The 22,467-nt window shown below is 38.5% G+C and overlaps 1 protein-coding gene across 1 annotated transcript; it reads left to right on the top strand.

Annotated features, from left to right (window-relative positions):
* Positions 1-5,653: 5,653 nt before the first annotated feature.
* On the top strand, positions 5,654-20,887 carry LOC108368806 (rho guanine nucleotide exchange factor 10-like protein). Its single transcript, XM_017623722.1, has 5 exons — positions 5,654-6,827; positions 6,910-7,143; positions 11,652-12,489; positions 17,682-18,295; positions 18,511-20,887. The coding sequence occupies exons 1-5, from the start codon at positions 6,576-6,578 to the stop codon at positions 20,746-20,748; spliced, it is 4,176 nt and encodes a 1,391-aa protein (XP_017479211.1). The 5' UTR covers positions 5,654-6,575; the 3' UTR covers positions 20,749-20,887.
* The last annotated feature ends 1,580 nt before the right edge of the window (positions 20,888-22,467 follow it).

Genomic DNA, 22,467 nt, shown 5'->3' with positions numbered 1-22,467 from the left:
CGAAGCTTTATTGATTTAAAATTGAAATTTTTTTTTCCTTAGACAGTTTTTCAAATAGATTATATTTTATTGTAAGGCGCCTTTTATTTGAAAAAAAGCAGTAGCTTAGCCAGTATTTTGGGAAGAGTGGATGAGTGGTGACTTATAACTTATGACTAATCACTAAATTATAACAAAGGATTGACTACTAAATACTAACGACTTGCGACAGATGATTAGAGACTTATGATTAATGATTACCGAAAAATTACTTAGCAGTTATGATCAATGACATACTATTAACCACTTATGACTTTTGAAGTAATGAAAAAATCTTTAATTTTAGTGTCAAATCTTTTCACTTACAACTTTTTGAAAAATGGTGTTGAAATCTCCGTTTTCAGTTTAAAAATGCGCACCACTTCTGCTTTAAAAGGTTAATTCTGCATTGGGAAAACGTCGCTGCTTTAGCTGCTGCCTTGGCCCACTTCTCCATTTACAAAAGAGGTTTACTATTCTTCGGTGGTGGCTGCGATATAGGTCCTGTGGCGTCTTTTTCCCCAAACATCTTCTTTCTAGTATTTTTGTTCGCCGCCCATTTCTAATTTCAGTGTCCACTTGGGACCAGTCGATGTCTCTTTTTTTCCTTTTTCTTAGGCCCTTCTTTTTGCCCTTCTTTACAGGCTCGTCTAATTCATACGGCTCGATACTCTCCTCTCGATCGGCACCTTCAATCGTACCGAACTTCAGGTTCCGAAATAGAGCCCGATCTCGCGTCCTTTTCGACCGACTTGCGTGGTGTACGCGCCTTCTTGCCCTTGGCCTTCTTCTTTGGCTTCACCTCCTCTATGATTTCCCCCTCCCCTTCGACATCCTCATACTCCTGAATCAACTAGATAACTTCCACATTCGATACATACGTGCTGCCCTTAGCACGAATTTAGCAGTTATATTATTTTTTTAAGAAAATTGGAGAAAACAACAAGGTCTAAGCGTGTTTTTTTGTCAAATTCTTGTATAAACCTATTAATTAGAATTTTGAAAACTCGCAGTTAATTCCCGAATATTTTACAAAATATTTGTTTTCGATAAAGTTCTTTATTACAATGCTGCGTTATTAGTTTTTAAACAAAATAATTAAAAACCCGCAGATTTGTTATGAATGTTTCCTTTTGTTTCTTTCACAAAAACATAAAATTTCTGTGGGTAAACTTTACCGGTCTTCCCACCCAATGTTCACGTTGATTTTTGATAATTTATAAAAACTCGCGTTGAGTTTTTTAATTTTTTTTTATTTGAGAAAAATCTGAGGGCTAAACATTATTCGTACCCATAAAATTTCTAGAAATTCACACCTTTCGGCTATTAGCATAATCAAGACTTTTATAGAGAATTAACAAAAAAATGTTAGCTGAACCAAACTGTAAGTTTTTAAAGAAAATCAACTTTTGAGCACTTTTTTAAGTCACTATATGTACACGGCTATATACATACATGTGTAGGTGCAATTGTATTCATATAAAACATTTCACTTTAACTTTTCAAATCCATGATTACTCATTGAACTAGTCACTCAAATGCGCATTAAAAATAAAAAATAAAATACCTAAAGCCCACATGCATACACACAGTTTTTTTATTTATAAGCATTCACATTAGGATGGATAGGTTTGCGATACTTGCATGAATTCGAAAAAATATGCAACGCGAAGACAAAAATTGTAAAATTTTAAAATTTTTTTTCATGCTTTTTGTTTGAGAGCTTTATGAATTCAAAAAACAAAATCCTTTAACAAAAATATTTTCATCAGGAAATTTCGGCAAATTGCATTGTCCTTTTAGGTCTTACGTCTTTATCGTTGAAAACATGAGGGGTATTCACGATCCGGAGCATACTGTCTAGCATGGTGCATAGCTGGCATAAATAGCACGCTTGGCTAATTTTGTTGTTGTTTGAACATATGAAACAACAACAATCATGCTATTGGATCGTGAATACCCCTATGGTTACGGTTTTAAAATGCACCTACACAAAAATTTTCACTTTTTCCGAAAATTCGTTTCAGTACAGTATTCAGTAAAACCGCTGCGTAATGTTTTCTATATATCTAATATTTTTGTGTACCATGCACGTGACCAGCTTTAAAATGCTCATTAGAATGATTTTAAAGCTTAAAGCACTTTATAGCTTGCCCTATTGGTCATAAAAGCAACAATTTAAAATTAAGCTGCCCTAAGCGGTATTCCATATGGATGTTGCAATAAAAAAATTTACGTTCTACATAATTCATGAAATAAATGTTTGTATTTTATATCTGCACAGATCTAACTTTGCAGTAAAAAGTAAAATGTATGTTAGTATGTACAATGTGTGTTCATATATGTATGTACTTATATATATCTACTATGTATATTCTTATGCATTTGACCAGCAAACCTCCAGTACGTAGATTCACTTCACTAGCCAATGCGTGGGTGACAATCACTTTTGTAGAACATTGCCGTCTTTTATGACACCGCAAACCAAACCCAAACCCAAACAAGTGGCTGGCGTTCCGTTCTTTGTTTGTAAATAAATGAATTTTAAGATACATACATACAGTATCGGTCATACCTATACCGCGCCATTTCAAAGTGATATTGTGTGCCACTTATGTTAATTTATTTATTTTTAAGAGTTTTCAATTAAAATATAGTTCATTCTCAGACAAACCCCATATAAACCCAAGTTTAACAATTTGTAGAAAACTACAAAAAAGTGCAACAAACTTTCAGCTAAATTTCAAACTTTTTTCTCGGAAGTGTTCGAATTTTTTTGAGTACACAGTTTTTTAGCCCCTTTAACTTTAGTCTGATTATGTACAAATTGCATGTGGCTACGAATTACCGTTAATTTTTTAGATTTTTTTTTTGTTGCATTGGCTTTCATATAATGAATAAACTCAGTTTATTTGTATATGGAAGAAAACCGCAACACCTTTGGCGAAAAAAATTCTAAAAAATCAACAGTGACTTTTAGCCACTTGAAACTTGCACATTATCAGACTAAAATGGATTGGGCTATAAAACTGAAAAAACTCGGAAAAATTCTAACACTTCCGAGAAAAAAGTTTGAAATTTAGGTGAAAATTTGGTGCACTTTTTTGTAGTTTTCTACAAATTGTTAAACTTGGGTTCATATACCCATATTGTTAGAGATAAAACTGTATTTTAATTAAAAATTTCTTAATACACAATATCACTTTGAAATGGCATGCTATAGATATGACTGATACTGTATGTATGTATATTTGGTATATATGTACATATGTTTGTATATGCGACTGAGTCAAATAAAACTAATTGTTTTTTTTATTCTTTCTTTACCATATGAAAATTTCATTGTCGGTCACAAAAAAAATAATTGTGGCTCGCAAGAATATACAATTTTTAATGAAAAAAAATTGTTCGCTATTTTTAAATAATAAACAATTAAATATAACAAATAAAGAATCCTCGTAGTCAATTTTAGTATAATACATACCGTTAGTTTTTGGCAATCTTTTCTTGTCGTTTTCTTCCGTACATTCGTTTAAATATTTAAAAGTGTACGAAACCTTCAACAAAAAAAATTGCCAAAAACTAACGGTAAGTCTTAGCTACTGCAAACATTTACTTACTGTACTAAAATTGAATGGGCTACCAGGTCATTTCATTTGTTACATATAATTTCATTTTATTTGACACAGTCTAATGTATATTCAAATATGTACATTCGTATGCCGGTACTCTTGGCACTCGGTTGTGTGTGCGAATTGATTTTTATTTTAAACGATTCCTTGCTTGCGCTTGAATTGCCGACATTCACAAGTTTGTTGATTTAATGGACGTTAATGGCCTTTCGGAGCGCCAACAGATAAATGAAAGTGTCGAATAAATGTGTTAAATGTACTAAAGTGTTTTGTTTGAAAACTGTTATTTTTTTATTGACAAACGTTGACCATGACACTTCACTTGCAAACTTGAGTTTTTAGTAGGTGTACATATATACATATGTACACATGTATGTACATTAGACCACGTCAAAAAAAAAAACAAATGAGTTCTTTCCTTTTGAGGTTAATATAATTTTCTGGGACCAATGAAAACACTCGAAAATTGTAAGAGTGCATTGATTATATACCATTTAAATATTATGCAGGCTCAGATTTATTAAATTTCCAAATTATCCTTCTTTGATCCCCTGCCTCTTTGAGTCAAATCTAGTATACACCAAATATATTTTTTTTTGAATGGCATTTAAGCAATGTATAAATTCAAGGCCGTATTTAAGAAAAGTCGCCTAACTTTGACAATTTTTATGCGATTGCAAAAAATGGGCTATCATTTTATTTAAAAATATTTAATTTTATCGATGGTCAAAATTAAAAAAATTAAGAGGAATATGTTTTTATTTTATTTTACCCGATGAAAACTCCCAACAAGCCAAGTCTGACAATGGATTATTTTATACCATTTTAAAGGCCTATATATCCTCTTCTCCGATCATATTCGCTCTTTGAAATCAAATCAAAAATAGTCATTCAAAAACTCATAAATCTACAAAATTGTATTTCTGACCTAAATCGACAGATCGCGATCTGTAAATGACCTTTAAAAAGTCTATAAAAATAGGCAATAATATTTCTCATAAAAATTAATAAAATCAGGGGTCTTGAAATTTCCAAAACAAAACATTTTCCAAGGGCACCCTAATATACATACATATGTAAGTATCATCTTCATCATCACAAAAAAATCTCATTGAGAAATATAAACTGATATCAATGAAAAATATAGAAAAATTGTGCTCTTATAGATTTCGTTCATCCATTTCTATGACAAAATCAAAAGCACACTAAAAAGGGGAAGAAATGCCGCAAAATGTAAACGTGGCAAATATTTGTTCATGATATCGTTATATGTGTATAAGGGTGATCCTTAAAATCAAATACACAATTTTTTTGGTCTCACTCCCTGAATCGGTAATACCAAGGTCACAGATAGCACATATAAATCTTGGTCCCGATTGTAGACGGTTAAGGCGTGTCGCACAGGGGGCAAAGTACAGATTCCTCTATAGAGACTCAAAAAATTAGACTTTTTTTCATTTAATACCCAAAATATATAAAACTAAAGTCGAGGATATCACACATAAATTTTGCTCCCGATTGGAATTGGTTAAGACGTCTTCATAGGGTAATCTAAATTTTGTGCTACATGCCTTAACCAACTTCAATCGGGGCAAAAATTTATACTACGGTAGTATCGATTTTGGGTATGAGATGCAAAAAAAAAACTAATTTTAACCGTCTCCAATCGGGACCAATATTTAAATGTGATATATTCGACTATAGTAGCATCGACGTAGGGGTTGAGGCTTAGGAAATCTGATGTAAAAATTTGTTTCGTACATCTAAGGGCCACCCTAAATGTATATATTCATTGAGGCATCGATATATGTATGTGTCGATAACGATAGCGATAAATGTATCGATAAATATATTGACAACCTGTAACACATCATTATGCCTTGGGTGCTAAGCACAGCCACATATAAATTGTTTGCTCTATTTAATCAAAAAGCATTGCTTCATTGCCCGAAATCAATTTTAAATCTTTTCTCTTTTCGTTTTTCTCTCTATCTTCCAACAGATGAGTCCAAATTGAATTCTGGCGCGTGGGAGAACTCCCTACCTGCACTCGATACTAATAGCTCTGAGCTATCTCCACACGGCGATAGCAACAACGGCAGCAACACGACTACTACGACGGCACAATTGCATCACAACGCCCCTAATACGCCGCTGCGTCGTCACGACCCGCTAAACACATCGCGCACCTCATACAACGGCCTACATACGCTATTAAATTCTAACACGCTTGCAGCACCGCTGCAACAATATCAAAAGCAACAACAGCAGCAGCAGCATCATCATCAGCATAGTAAAAGCTGTGGCAGCCCTAGCAGCGCCAGCAAGCCAACTAACGAGGCGGAAAATAGCACAGCCGCCCTAGTTGCGAATACAAATAACACAATTGCTGGCGGAAGTATCAGCACCAACGGCGGCTCAGCGGCCGTTGGTGTAAGCACTGCAACTGCAAACACAGATACCGCAAGCAATAGCCAAAGCGCCGCATCCACAAATTCAGCTTCAAAGAAGCGTCTGGAACACAACGCCTCTACACGCTCCGTACAATCCGAGGATAGTTGGTGTTCGGAGCAATCGATAGATCAAAAAGCCAGCGCCGCGAATAGCAGCACACAGCACTCAGCTTCCGACGAAGAAGCAGCAACGGAGGACGAACGTGAACGCGAACGTGAACGCAGCAGCGTGACGTCGTTGAGCGCAACCAATCAACGCAATTCACAATTGCGTTCCACACTCAACAAGGCCAAACAGCATTTGTCCTTTGACAAATGGCGCACGAGTTCCTCGAACAGTGGAAACGCTGCCAACAACACATCCACGAATTGCGCAATAAATTCGGCGGCCAGCAACGGCGCCGCTGATAGCAGTGGTAGTGGCAGTGGCAGTGGCAGTAGCACGCATACACGTCGTGCTAGCGCCTGCACCATGCCGACAGCACATCAAAGCGCTCGCGAGGATCTCACCACACCAGGTGAGTCGCCAGGTGGGCGATTGTCACGCTGGTTCTCGATACGGCGCGGTTCATCACATCAGTACGATGTGGGTGGACGAGATGGCCGCCAATCGGCAGCCTCAAGCATTGATATACCGGATTCAGCAGCGCTTTCAGCTTGCGGCGATTCAGCGCATGCATCACCACAAAAGCTAAGCGCCAATAAAATGCCTGGTGTGCCAGAGGTGAGTGTAACGAAGTGGAAAGAAGCGAAAACAAGATTTTTCAGAATTTTATTGACATTTGTGGAAATTGTTGTTATTGCAGAACGACGATGAAGAGGCCGCTTTAACGTCATCACGTTTCGATTTAGATCTAATGTTGCCGCCGGGCAGTCGCGCCAATGGCACTGCAAACAATGCGCATTCCCGCCTCATTACGCCAATGTTGCCACCCGCACCGCCAGGCTTGTCGCAGCAACAGCTGAAACGGCGTCACATTGTGGCGGCAATTGTGCATAGTGAAAACTCATATGTGGCCACCTTGCAACGTCTAGTCAATGTATGTATTATTAACTGTGTTTGCAAATCAAATTGCATATGAGTGTACATATACTAAATAGTTTTACTTAGTTGCTTATAGATTCAGATTTGCCTGCTATATGCATTCCGTTTCGCAATCGTTGAGCATGATTTGTTCTTCTAATTTTCGAGTTTATTCAATTTGATAAGGGTCTGATTATGGATACTTCGCATAACTTCGCACAACCATTTGTACCAGTGCACTAAAAGTGTAACTTAAGAAAATGTGAAGCAAAATCTAAACTCAACAGATCGCTAAGTTTTTAAAAGTTCTGCTAATTTCTGGATAATGTAATACATACAAAATACATACAAAGTACATACGTAATTACAGTTTGAAGTTTATGCGAAGTTGTGTGAAGTTATGCGAAGTATGCATAATCAGACCATAATAATGCATGCGTAGTATATACATACTTGTACATATACGAGGGGTGTTCCAAAAGTAAGGATAGTCGGTTGGTTGTTTCACATAAGAAACCAAAAAAAAGTAATTTTTGGAGGGTCAAATTAAAGATTTTTTTCTAAGGGAATTGTGTGTTTAGAAAAGAAATGAACTAAAAGTATTTACTTGTTTGAGGACTAAATACATAGAAATATATATTTTTTTATTTAACCTAGTCTACTAGTTTAACCTTCATTATTATTACTTTTGCATCCCGCCTCGTATATACTAATTTTGAAATATTTACAAAAGTTGAAAGTCAATTATTTCTTAAAGTAGCAGATTAAGTATATTTAAAAAAAAAATTAAGTGGAGGTATTGTTTTTTGTAGGGAACGTTTCTAATATAGGGCAATTTAAGCACTACATTTAACGAAGAAGCTCATAAAAGTTCTAAAAAAAAACTACGATTTATTTGAGGTTATTATATGAAAGCGGTTTTAATCGAATTTCGAAAGCACTTTTTTCATTCAACTTTACCATATATCACGCTCACTTTATCAGATAAATCACACAAATCGAATGCACGCTGAAAAAATATGTATTACCACTCATTTTCATATTTCTTCATATTTGTACATCTATGTTCTTATTTCATTACAAATGTACCTACCAGATTTCTTGGTTCATAACACCGGCACACAAAAACACAAAATTGGCGTGTGCTTTTAACCAGACCCACCTACGGACACGTATTTCAACCCACTGAATCCGAATCTGAGGTCCATTTGACTCGTACACTTCATAGATTTCAAGTTAGTTATGAAAATTGTTTTCCGATAAATTAGGCACTAAATATTTTATTAAAGCAGCGGTTTGAACTCACCAAAAGGTCGGTTAGGTTTTAGGGCAGTGATGGGCAGCGCAAGCAAAAGTTTGGCACTTGCTTATGGAGTGCTGCCAACGCATCCCATGCCTGTTTTAGGGGCATGTGAGGATAAGTCTGGTGAATTCTGGTCTTAGATTAGATTTAGAGATGGGAGCAGGTCACCTAGTTATCAAGACAGAGAAAGGTTTATTGTAAAAAACTTTTGTTTGCCTCTTCTTTGATACACAAATTTCTGAAAAAACCTCGCGCGAAGTCCCTTGGCTGAATGTCATTTACTTTATGAGCTGTGATCCTAGGAAGCGAAGTATGGCCTTAGTAAGGGGTTAACAGGGCACACAATGTTTTCTGTTGTTTGCTGTTCTTCGAGACAAAACCTATACTGATCAGAGCTAAAAACTCCTATGACAAGAGTTTCATTCCTCTTCACTGTCCAGTGAAAACCAAAGCACAGCACATAAGCTTCTTATTCTCCACAAAGCCAACTGAAATGCACCTCGTCGTAGAAAGAGAACAGGCTCTTTCCTGATTACAATGTGTAGAGGAGGCAGGTTCGTGTTGTTCTAATCATACCAGTGATGCCCACGCAGGCTAGTCGTTGTAGTTTGCTGAGCGTGGCCTGCGTGGACTTTACTTTTGCCTTGTTCCATCAGACCGGCACAGAAGAGGTTATAAAGGGCTTGGAGCTGGCATCATACATTCTTCTTGCCAGTTTATTTAGGTCTAACGTCCCTGTTTCACCCCATTAGCTTCGGACGTGTGCAAAAAGGAGCCCTGACCTTTTGAATAGCGGTTTCTATGAGAGCTTTTTTTATCAAAAAATTTGACCTCTTTAGAGAAGTGTTTCTTTTCCCCTGAAAGAAGTGGTTCTAGTAATTTACCTTCAATTCTTTCTTCTTGGAAAAAATTCTATGTACAGTACTGCATCCTGTAGGAGGTTAGAGAATAGTATCTTCAAAGCTACTTCTGAGTAGCTTAAATGACAATTTCATCCGTATGGCCAAATTGTTAAAAATTCGCATAGATTTTTTAGAATTTTTTCGCTACGCATTTTTTCATATAAATAAATCTGAAACTTTTTAAAAGGGAAAAATGCGTAGGACAGTCAGCAAAAAAATCTCAAAAATCAGTGCCATTTTTTATAGATCAGAAATTTGCACATTATTACACTAATATTTAATAGGCTATAAAACTGCATACCTTAATTCTTTTTAGAAATTCGTATTGAAAAGTTTGCGATTTTGTTGAAACTTTGCAGATTTTTCTTAATTTTTGTATACAGTATCATTTTTGCATTTAAATGGAGTTTTGGCATCAAATTCTTGTGGCTGTTGGGCCAATTCACATATTCTTCCACGCAACTTAAGCAAATAGCATGTGTATATGTTTATGTTTTTAAACATGGTGCAAGCGTGTTTAATAAAAAGCAAATTCTGCAAATTTATTTTTATGTGTTTATAAATTTGTACATTTTTGGAGAAAAAAATAATTGGGTTCCAAATAACTCAATCACTTACATATGTATGTATATTTTTGCGCAAATGGACCCAATTACGATACACAGAATTCTCAGTAAATAAAGCTTGGCCATTAAAGTACCGTCTGCTCGCAGAAATAGCCACTCAACAGTCTGCCGTAAATGTTTTCGCAGGGTTGTCCTTTATTATCTGTATTCTATTCCGCCCATAGGTATTATGGGACTTTGTGTTCATTTTGAACAACAAGAGTTTACTTTTGCTTTCTGTGGAATTTTCGATTTAAAAAAATTCTTTTTGCCACCCGTTACTTTGGTTACCTTGGAACAGCAAACACACTCCTAATTAAAGCTAGAAAAAGGAATATGTTGACTAATACTTTGTTGTTTAAGTTGATGCGAGAGACAATTGTTTTTGCAGAGAAATTCACGATCAATTAATTGCACGCACAAACATCTAAATTTTCCACGAATTATTATTGAATTTGAATTTGAAGTTCTTACTAAATGCCTGGGATATGCTATTGTTGGATGCACTTTTAGGAAGTTAAAATAGCTAGTGCGTATCCATTCGTACAGTCACTCAAAAAAGTATTCGTAATTTACCTTTTTCACAATATTTGAAATTTTTTCAATTATACATATTTTTCGCTAGTTTTTTTTTAATTTTCTTAACAAAATTCATGTAAATAAATGTTGCACACTGTGTACGAAAATTCAGCAAACCTAAAAAGAATTAAATTCTCAAATTTTGAATCACGATTTTTATATATTTTTCGAGTATGCAGATTTATATCGCATTCAATTTCAAAGTGCAAGTTTGCAGTGATTAAAAATTTTCGTTAATTGTTGAAAATTTCTTTCGCTGACGATGTTGCGCATTTTCTTCCCTATAATGCATAAAAAAAAAATTATTTGAAATTCAATGAGCTACAAAACTGCATATCTAAAAATTCTGATTGAAAAATTTGATGACCATTTTGAAGTTTGCTGTTTTTTAACATTGATTTACATGGTTTTTGGTTTACAATGTACGATATTTTTTTAATAAAAAAATAACGAAAAGCGTTAGTGACTGTATAGTATTTTTAAACATTCTTTATCACTCTTCTTTGTTTACCGCACCTTTAGCATTAGTGTCACCACATTTTCGCTTAGTAAATTTATTTTTGTTCATACTGTAACTCATATATAAAAAACTTGCAAGTCAACTTGATTAAGTATTTCATCCATTTTACTACATCTACGAATTTTATTTCTTTACATGCCATCCAAATCCTACGTCACGCAATAATTTGCATCACCATCACCATTACTAACAACTACTACTACTACTACTACTACTAATACACCATCAACTATTCAAATAATGAAATAACAAAAAAAAAATAAAAATCTAAAAACAACCCTCCCAAAAATGTACTCGTAGTTACCAAATTAATAAGCAAAAGCAAAATGTTAGCATAAATACATAAATGCATAGGTACAAGTCCACAAATATTTCTTAGTTCATAAAAATTATAGATTTAAATTATTCACTAGCGATTTTCAATATCCGATTGGCAACAGACTTTTTCCATAGTTTAATTTGATCATTGAAGATAAAATTTCCTACCATCAAAAGATTATTATTTTTCCAAATTTCCCTCAACTTTTGTGTAAAAACTCTCTTTTTAATTCACTTTTTTATATAAGTAATTTACCAACTAACATCTCATTTTCTATACACCCCCCACCATTTTAGGATTATAAGAAACCTCTCGAAGAGAGCAACCCACCTGTGTTGAGCGCCTCCAAGATAGCTACACTCTTTCATCGCTTACCCGAAATTCTGCAATCGCACAAACTATTCCGCATCTCACTCGCCGAATGTGTACGAAATTGGGATCGTGATGAACGCTTGGGCGATTGTTTCGTGAATGCCTTCAGCAAGCCACGCATACTCGAAATCTATTCAGGCTTTATAAATAATTTCTCTGCAGCCATGGAACTCGCCAAAATGGAAGAGAAACGCAAATCAGCGCTCGCTGACTTTTTTAAAGTCAAACAAATTAGCGCACATGATCGTCTCTCGTTTTTCGGTTTGATGGTGAAGCCGGTGCAACGTTTCCCACAATTCATACTCTTTCTACAGGATATACTCAAGTATACGCCACAAGGTCATCACGATCGTATGTCACTACAATTGGCTCTGACACAATTGGAGCTACTCGCCGAAATGCTAAACGAACGCAAACGTGAAGCGGAACAATATCAGGGATTCAAGGAGATGTTGGGTCACATCACCGGCACCTTCAATGCACGTTCGCTCACCTCGACAGATGGTAATCGGCCACGTTACCTATTGCGCGAGGATAATGTCACACATGTAGAGTTCAATCAGGCTGGATTTATTGTGAAATCGAAGCAACGTCGCCTGCTGTTGCTCAACGATAAGGTCATTTGTGTTTCTGTCGCACCGAAGCAGTCTCACGATTTTGGCGCTACCGAGAAGCTGAGTTTCAAATGGATGTACCCCGTGACGGATGTAGAAATTGTGGACAATAGTACTTCTGCGACGCTATCGAGAATATTAACTGCTGGTGAGTGTTTTAGTGAAGTCGAGTTTTGAAGAAATAATTTTTTTCTATCGGAAAATTTCGATAAAAAATTTCCTGAGAAGCGCTATAACTCAACGACTTTATGAATTTGTATGAATAAGTTTCCGTAATCTGTTAAATTTATCAGATTTCAAGTCAAATCTTGTCGAATTTTTGCGACTTTAAACAAATGACTTTTTCACACCCTGGTAGCAACCCCTTAAACAATTTTTTAAAATTTTGAAATTTTCGTGGACGTCTTTATTTTCAACGTAGAACAAAATAGCGGAGTGCCCCATACAAACTTTTCATGTTGATATTTTTAAGGACCACCCTAATGTGTAAATACAGTGCAAATAGTGTTTTTCGTCGGCCTTTTCAGATACGACCTCAAGTAAGCTCGTTTCGTTTAAAGGACGATCACGCGAGCTGCGACTAACGCAAGATGGACTAAAAGCGCAAACAGTCAACGACGTAACGTAGACGTAGGTTGACGCACACNATTTAAAGGACGATCACGAGAGCTGCGACTAACGCAAGATGGACTAAAAGCAAAAAAACAGTCAACGACGTAACGTAGACGTAGGTTGACGCACACACGATCTACCTTATGGGATTCGCATGTTAACGAAAACTCACCACCGCATGGCGGTGACGTTGCCGTTGCTTCTCTCTCTCTCTCTATCAACAGTAAATTTTATATTCTGCTACGTTCGTCAACCTACGTTTACGCTGCGTCGTTGACTAACTGCGCTCTAAGTGGGTAAGTGGGTATGTCAGAACAGGAGAGACTGCGACCTAAAAGGTATTTTTTCTATCTTTAAAGAGAGTCCCTAAGCCGGTATGCCCAAGATACCCTCGGCTTTTTTAACAAATTCTACTCATAAAATGGCCTTGGTAGTCGAATTCCTTCTTTCCAAGGATTTGGCCAATGGAGCTTTTAATAAAGTGGTCTTTGTCTAGCCAGGGCTGGACACAAAGAATTTGCTTGAAAGTTTTCTCGTCCGCATATTAAAACGTAGGTGGTTATGGCACATTAGGTACCCGGAAGTAGTTGGATGTCATTTCTGTTTAATGGAATAACGCCCGGTCTATTAAAAGGGTAGCCAAAGAGCTTGTCTTGTGCATGGCCCCACCGCCTCTCAGTACTTACAGAGTTTGGCGTGTACCTACGCAGCAATTATGGTTCTCTAAGAGGATCAACTAAGACCACAGAATAGTTCCGGTCTTAAGAAGGCAGTTAAGGATCTTTCGCGCTCCAGCTCGACAGCGGCCACGTTGTCTTCAATCCCATAGTGGACAGGCACTCAGCACAGAATTACTGTATTCTTTGCTGCCCGAATTTGAAGCGTACTATAGTAGTCTTTAGCAAGGTCGGATTTCAACATCCTGCTTGATAGGGCCCGGATGGATGCTTGGCTATCTAAAAAGATAGCTGTAAAGGCACCCTTCAAACCCTCTAAANACCTGGTAGCAACCCCTTAAACAATTTAGTAAAATTTTGAAATTTTCGTGGACGTCTTTATTTTCAACGTAGAACAAAATAGCGGAGTGCCCCATACAAATTTTCATGTTGATATTTTTAAGGACCACCCTAATGTGTAAATACAGTGCAAATAGTGTTTTTCGTCGGCCTTTTCAGATACGACCTCAAGTAAGCTCGTTTCATTTAAAGGACGATCACGAGAGCTGCGACTAACGCAAGATGGACTAAAAGCAAAAAAACAGTCAACGACGTAACGTAGACGTAGGTTGACGCACACACGATCTACCTTATGGGATTCGCATGTTAACGAAAACTCACCACCGCATGGCGGTGACGTTGCCGTTGCTTCTCTCTCTCTCTCTATCAACAGTAAATTTTATATTCTGCTACGTTCATCAACCTACGTTTACGCTGCGTCGTTGACTAACTGCGCTCTAAGTGGGTAAGTGGGTATGTCAGAACAGGAGAGACTGCGACCTAAAAGGTATTTTTTCTATCTTTAAAGAGAGTCCCTAAGCCGGTATGCCCAAGATACCCTTGGCTTTTTTAACGAATTCTACTCATAAAATGGCCTTGGTAGTCGAATTCCTTCTTTCCAAGGATTTGGCCAATGGAGCTTTTAATAAAGTGGTCTTTGTCTAGCCAGGGCTGGACACAAAGAATTTGCTTGAAAGTTTTCTCGTCCGCATATTAAAACGTAGGTGGTTATGGCACATTAGGTACCCGGAAGTAGTTGGATGTCATTTCTGTTTAATGGAATAACGCCCGGTCTATTAAAAGGGTAGCCAAAGAGCTTGTCTTGTGCATGGCCCCACCGCCTCTCAGTACTTACAGAGTTTGGCGTGTACCTACGCAGCAATTATGGTTCTCTAACAGGCTAACCTAATATTCACGCACGCCGCCAATTTATTGTCAAAAATTTCTCATGCACATGCAACTTGTATGAGATCAACCGAAATTGAACGGCGTGCGTATGAAGCTAACTCAATTTCCAATTTTTGTTCTGCGTGACATTTTGATTTGACGTTTCGCTCAATGAAATCAAATGCAAACGCATGCAAGTCAATTTCGGGTGACGCAAAAAAACAAATTCGACGGCATGCGTACCAAAACGCAAGCCGCGAATATTAGGTTAGCCTGTTAGAGGATCAACTAAGACCACAGAATAGTTCCGGTCTTAAGAAGGCAGTTAAGGATCTTTCGCGCTCCAGCTCGACAGCGGCCACGTTGTCTTCAATCCCATAGTGGACAGGCACTCAGCACAGAATTACTGTATTCTTTGCTGCCCGAAATTGAAGCGTACTATACTAGTCTTTAGCAAGGTCGGATTTCAACATCCTGCTTGATAGGGCCCGGATGGATGCTTGGCTATCTAAAAAGATAGCTGTAAAGGCACCCTTCAAACCCTCTAAAGTTTTATTTGGCGCAGGTTAAAATNAACGTGTACCTACGCAGCAATTATGGTTCTCTAAGAGGATCAACTAAGACCACAGAATAGTTCCGGTCTTAAGAAGGCAGTTAAGGATCTTTCGCGCTCCAGCTCGACAGCGGCCACGTTGTCTTCAATCCCATAGTGGACAGGCACTCAGCACAGAATTACTGTATTCTTTGCTGCCCGAATTTGAAGCGTACTATAGTAGTCTTTAGCAAGGTCGGATTTCAACATCCTGCTTGATAGGGCCCGGATGGATGCTTGGCTATCTAAAAAGATAGCTGTAAAGGCACCCTTCAAACCCTCTAAAGTTTTATTTGGCGCAGGTTAAAATTGTCAATAGTTCAGCTTGGAACACCGTGGGTCATCAGGCCATGGGAATTGCTAGTTTGGTTCTGGTTCCATAGACACCTGCATCTGCTCCGTGATCCCCCCTGTACGTATCTAAGATCAAGGTCAGGTAGTCCGTTTGCTAGGGAAATACAGTGGGCCCAGTGGAACCCTTACCTCTATTCTATACTATCATATAAAAGAAAATTCTTTTCTGGTGGAATTCGCTGGACAAAACTACACTAGTAAAGTAGATAAGCGCATACCACAGGCTGTCGCATTGGCATTAGTAGTACATTACGGACCAAGTTCATTCTTACCCTAACGTCTGCAGACATTGTAAGCAAAACTGCTACAGCATAAGNTGGGAAATACAGTGGGCCCAGCGGAACCCTTACCTCTATTATAGGTGTTCGTCTACAGGGTCAAGACTATCATATAAAAGAAAATTCTTTTCTGGTGGAATTCGCTGGACAAAACTACACTAGTAAAGTATATAAGCGCATACCATAGGCTGTCCCATTGGTATTAGTGGTACATTACGGACCAAGTTCACTCTTACCCTAACGTCTGCAGACATTGTAAGCAAAACTGCTACAGCATAAGTTGCTCAGGAAAACCGGATTCCCATAAAAGCTCTGCTTCTGGACACTCTACTTAGTACTTATTCTGAACATTTCGATTTCGTCCCTGATTACAAAGATCAGTGCGTCTCTGAGGTGGGCCTAAATAGTCACTTCTCTACACACGCTTCTCCATACACATTCCCTCATGGAATAATAGGGAGTGGCGAAATGGGTGGAGGAAAGGAGCAGTGAGCATTTTCACTGATGGGTCGAAGCTTTATGGGTGGGTTTGTAAAGAGATCTTCTGCCATGAGCTCTCCGTCAACATCCAGTCTAGGCTTCCAGACTTCTGTAGCGTTATTCCAGGGGAAGTGGCTGCCATAAAAGAAGCTGTAGACACACTGGTCAAAGGTGCGACGTCTATGTATATACATATAAGGGAGGTAAGAATTTCACTGATAGGCAAGCGACAATCAAGACGATTATTGGGACCAAAGATAATCAGGAGGTCGGAATATTTTCTATTTAGACATGTGTAGGAAAAACGTCATGTCTGATGNGACACACTGGTCAAAGGTGCGACGTCTATGTGCATACATATAAGGGAGGTAAGAATTTCATTGATAGGCAAGCGACAATCAAGACGATTATTGGGTCCAAAGATAATCAGGAGGTCGGAATATTTTCTATTTAGACATGTGTAGGAAAAACGTCATGTCTGATGAGTTCACAAGATAGAGTACCCTTGAAACGATGAGAACACCAGGCAGGAAGCGGGTGGGATCGTGCCCTCTGTTTCGCTCTTTGGTAGATGGGCCTCACGTCAGTTCGACGAACGCTGGATGGAAACAAAGAAATGCACAATTCCAAGGTTCTTCTAGCCCAGTGTAAGCCGAGGCGGTCAAAGAAGCTCCTTAGGCTTACGAATCTACAGCTCTAACTTTGAAAGGGGGTTCTGAGAGATCACTATCTAATCGGAATTCATCCGTTAAAACTAAAGCTCACTAAGGTAATTAAAATGAATCATCTCAACACTTTTTGCTAGACCGTCTAGACTGCGCAAGGCTAAGATTGAATTTCGCACTTTATAATCAACACTGAGGAATTTTTAGACATTGATATTAGCCGTTTCTGTAATTTCGTATTTAGCTCGCGGCGTTTCATGGATTTATCGCAAAGAGTCTCTAACTGGAAACGAACTTATGAAAAACACATTTAAATACTGAGCGTGTTGAAGATCATAACTTTCCGCCTCAGAAGTTCAATCCAGTCGGTTAGCCGCAGGAATATGAGCATTACTTTAGATTTAATAGCTCAAACTAACATTATGAAAAATAAATTCCCATCGCTAAAATATCGACATTTTTCTTTCTATTTCCAGGTCTCAATCGCGGCGGAAGTCTCAAATCCAATAGCAGTTCCTGCAACAATAGTCACTCCAACACGCTGCCAATTAATTCTACATACTCACATGGTGGTCACTCGCTCGACAGCTCACCAGCTGCACAACTCACAAATGGCGCCGATAATCTCTGCTCTGAAATGAGCACGCTCATGTATGACTATGAAGTAATCTCACGCATACACGATCTCGTTGGTACATTGAAAGGCAATTATAAAGAGCTCAACACGAATACCACCCGCAATGTTCTGAATACCATACAAGCATCCATACAACGGAAAGATGAGGAAATGGCTTGGGTAGATTCATGTTGTCTACAATTGATAGCACGCAACAAGTCGGGCAAAGAGGAAACCTACACATTCCAGACACAAACACCGAATGTGAAAAAGGAATGGATTACGGAGCTACGTTTGGCACAATTGGCATTAGATCCGAATAACTCGCCCGCCTGGGAAACGTCAACCACAACAGAGCCAACAGCTTTTGGCAATAGCTACGAACAACAGCAACAGGTGATGCAGCGACAATCAACGAAGTTGCCACTTTTTGTTAAGGCGATACCAGTCTACAAGTCACAGCATCAAACTGAGGTGAGCTTACTTTAAAACTTTAAGGGCTGCTTTCTCTAACTCAACTTAACTTAGTTTAGCCATTTTTTTGACTTATTCATGTTCACCATCTAGGCTAAGCTAAAAATTAGCTTATTCTTGACTAAGTCCCCAAAAATGGCTAAACTAAGTTGAGTTGGAGAAACCAGCCCTAAGTATTTTTAAAAATACAATTTTTCAATACTTTCACCTTGTAGGTGCGCTGTGGATGTTACTACACTATCGCCAATGACTTAAAGCTCAGCGGCAACGCACGTCGACGTCACAAGCAACAGAATTACCTATGGGTCTGCACCAGCGATGGTACGTCCTCTCACATAGCAGTGCTGTCGCAGCATCATCAACAAGCTGGTAATCTCCGTGATGTTGGTTCTTTCGACTTGGTCGAGTCACAAGTTATCGCCATGGAGTTCGTAAAAGGGCTGGATAGCGGCAAGAAACGCGAGGAGCATAATAGTCTGCTAGGCGATCTTGTTTGGATGGGCACGGACAGCCGTAAGATACTGATATACTCAGCACAAAATCCCGAACAGGAAGAGCAGCTGGGCTGCTGCACTGTACCTGGCGCCGTAACTCGAATACTCTATCACTTTGATGTCGTTTACGTGGCGCTTTCGAATGCCATAATGCTCATCTATCGCCGGTCATACGATGGCGTGTGGATGCTGAAGGATCCGCAGATAGTGCAGCTGGGTGAATCTGGTTTGCCAGTACCGAGCCTTTTGCCAATCAATATGAATATTTACGCCTCATGCGCTAATCGCGTCTATGTACTGAATGCGCTGAACGGCGAGATACAGAAGAGTTTTGAAGTGCAGCACGGCGCCAACCAACAGGTCAACTTGATGGCACATTCTGGCATTGGACTTTGGATTTCGCTTAAGAACTCTACTGTCTTGTGTCTGTATCACACAGAGACCTTTAAGCATTTGCAGGACATAAACATAGCTTCGAGTGTGTTGCGCAGTGACAGCAAGAAGGAACAGGCTGTCAATAATAGCTCCATTTATGTAACGGCACTCATGGCCTGCAAGGGATTGCTGTGGGTAGGCACAAATGTTGGCATTGCAGTCACCGTGCCGTTGCCACGTTTGGAAGGTGTGCCAATCATTAGTGGCGGCATCAATATGTCATGTCATGCACACTTTGGTCCTATTACCTTCTTGCTGCCGCTGATACCACGCGTATACCCAAGCCACAAACAACCACCGACACAAACGCTGCCTGTCGCCTTTTGCGCGGAGCCAACTGTTACGGCGCCGAGCATGGGTGACGATCTACAATTGCCCGCAATAGATGCCGATCCCAAAAAACTCACCGAAGCCGATCTCGACGAATCGACAGTGATACTACGCCGCGACCTGCCCAAAGATGAGTCTCTATCGGGCACGGCTTCACCTTCAGCTTCGATGTTGCGCGAGCTTAGCGTGGATGGTGACTCAAATGCTTCGTCACCGCGTTGCTCCAAATTGGACAAGCAGAATTCATTTGATCAATCGTTATCGAAAATACGTGTTTCACTCATAAGCTCTCCCGCTTTCCATCGCAAACGTTTCCGCGATCTATCCTCCGATTCGGCGCGCATGGCCAAAACACTGCCACGCGGTTTCAACACAAGCATGCACTCAAACACCAGCACTCTCAATCACGGTGAACATGGCTGTTGTGACGTCTACGGTCTGTATGGAAAACTGATTTTCGTGAAGGAGGACTACGATGCCGAGGAAGGCACGCAGGGTAATCTCATGGACATGATGTACGAAGGCATGCGTCGCTCCGACCCCGAACTGGCTGCCATACCTGGCAAGGTCAGCACGCTTGATCGTCGCCTACGCATGAAGGCCTCACGCCCACGTTCACTCGATCTGTCCAACTGGTCGGTGGACTCAAAGTCCTCCAGCTTGTATACATCATCGGGCAGCGAGGAAAGCATGGGCATTCGACTATTCGGCGGACGTTCAGTATCACGCAACAGCAGCAGCGCTAGTCACAAAACCTCAGGCAACGGCAGTGATTTGGGTAACATATCCGAGAATGGACTAATGACCACCGCCGAAATTCAGCAACATCACAGCACACCCAAATCGGAGGATGGCTTCAAGTTGTTGGACATAAAACAAGCGAAGAGTACTGGCATAAGCGCTGCCACTGGAGCATGTACCCCACCGCCAGCCGCCGCTGTGGCGACGCTCAAACGTAAACAAAAGCAAACAAACAAACAACAGCAACAGCAAAATGCTGACGGACCGCGCACAATTCTTACGCTAATGGGTGGACGCGGCTATTGGCGACATGTGTGGTACAACAATGCGCATTCACCTGGCAGCGGTAGCGGTAATAGCAGCAAAACGGCGACACTAAGTAGTGGCGCCTCATCGCCGTTAATCGCCAACTCGAACGATGCGCACATCGTGGTGTGGGAGAAAAAGTTATAATCTCAGGAGTTCGAGTGGCGCCCGTTGCAACGCATCGGACGTCGCAGTCGTGTACGTTTCCGAGGCAGTTACAAGTCGCGTGAGCGATGCAATGGTCCCACAACTAACTGTGGGCTAGGCGTGTTGAGCGCAAGCACACTAAATATACGAGGCAAGGACGGTAGTAGTGGGGGTTTTTCGGCAAGTAGCAGTGGTATGGGATTCAAGCGATTTGCGAAGCTGAAACGTGGTGGCAGTCTGAAGGAGTTTTGAATGATTCAAAATCAATACGGTAGTAGTTGTAAGTTTAATGAATTTTTTTTTTTTTTAAATGAACTAAAGGAAATGTTTCATTTTGTGTAAAAAAAAATTAATAAATAGTAAAATTTAAGCTGAACTGAATTGTATTGAATTTGATGTTTACTTGTTGTTGTTACATAGAAATCACTTAAAGAAAATCAAAACAAGCAAAATCTGCGCAACTGAATTATATAATGGAGCGAAAAATAATTTGATATACAAACACACACACACACACACACAGATATTGCATATATGTATATACATACATATTCATGTAAATAAATAGTATAAATTTTAAGTACTGAATCAAAAACTGCTGAATGTAAACCATATTTACTTGTATATATGGGTCTGGCCATGTCAAATCGATCAAGGGTTGAAGTCGACCATTTTTGGTTTAGATGAATTTTTGTCAGAAATTTGCTTGCCGAAGTTCTAAGAAAGTTATGCAAAATTCTCACAATTTCGGGGACTTTGCAAGTGCAAGTTTTAAATATCTCAAAAACTATTTTATTTAGCAAAATGGTCGTGGTCTCATTTTGAAGGTGATACTTAGGGCTATAAAGAAAAAATGTATGTATAAGGAACGTAAAAGTTGAGAAAAATTTACGGAATTTGGAATTAAAAAAAACTTATACAAATTTGTACCTAATGTTTTTATGCTGATCTTAAAAATCCTGGAATTTTTAAAATGATTTTTTGAAGATATGAATTATTGAACTTTGAACAAAAAAAAATAAATTAATTAAAAAAAAAGTAAATATTTAATTTAAATTTATTTTTAGTTTACTTTGGAAAATAAAAATTCCAAGTTCAAAAATGCATATCTTAAAAAAACAACGTTTTGAAAATCTTAGGATCTTTTAAGATCAGTTATTTTTATATAGCCCTAAATATCAGCTTTAAAATTAAGTTCCGAACCTTTTTTGTAAATGTAGTAGTTTCTGAGATATTCAAAAAATAAGCTTGAAAAATGGCGAAATTTTGAACTTTCGAAATTTGTTTTCCTTTTTTTTGGAGAACTGCGTTGTATGATAGAAGAAAAATGCTCACCAAAGTAATTGTCGATTTCTACTATTGGTCAGTTTAACATAGACTTTCCCGAATGATTTTTTAAGCATTACTGCGCATATTTTATGTGAAGACGCATATACATAAATATTATGAAAATATTTTTAAATGGAATGTGTTAAATTTAAAATATAGTTATTGCTGCTTTTTTGCGATACAAATTGGATTATGTCAGTCTTAACAAATGTACTACTGCTTTCAAAACTTTTTCTTTAAAAACTTAATAATTTATTTCAGGAATTAAATTATTTATGCTTTTTTAGACCTGGGTTTTTTTTTACAAAAATACAATTAAAATTATTTAATTCTTATTTTCTAATTTTCGAAATAAAAAAAGTGTTCTTTTTAAATTTTTTTCTTTAACTA

Source organism: Rhagoletis zephyria, unplaced genomic scaffold, assembly GCF_001687245.7.
Source record: "Rhagoletis zephyria isolate East Lansing unplaced genomic scaffold, Rhagoletis_zephyria_1.1 Rzeph_scaffold_03326, whole genome shotgun sequence".
In the NCBI taxonomy this organism is placed as follows: domain Eukaryota; kingdom Metazoa; phylum Arthropoda; class Insecta; order Diptera; family Tephritidae; genus Rhagoletis; species Rhagoletis zephyria.
The sequence above is the reverse complement of the archived record's forward strand: the minus strand, read 5'-3'. Positions and strand labels throughout refer to the sequence as shown.

Coding starts and splice junctions, on each gene's coding strand:
- LOC108368806 (XM_017623722.1), top strand. CDS start 6,576: ATGCCGACAGCACATCAAAGCGCTCGCGAGGATCTCACCACACCAGGT. Junction 6,828..6,909: donor AAATGCCTGGTGTGCCAGAG/GTGAGTGTAACG, acceptor TTGTTATTGCAG/AACGACGATGAAGAGGCCGC. Junction 7,144..11,651: donor CCTTGCAACGTCTAGTCAAT/GTATGTATTATT, acceptor CCACCATTTTAG/GATTATAAGAAACCTCTCGA.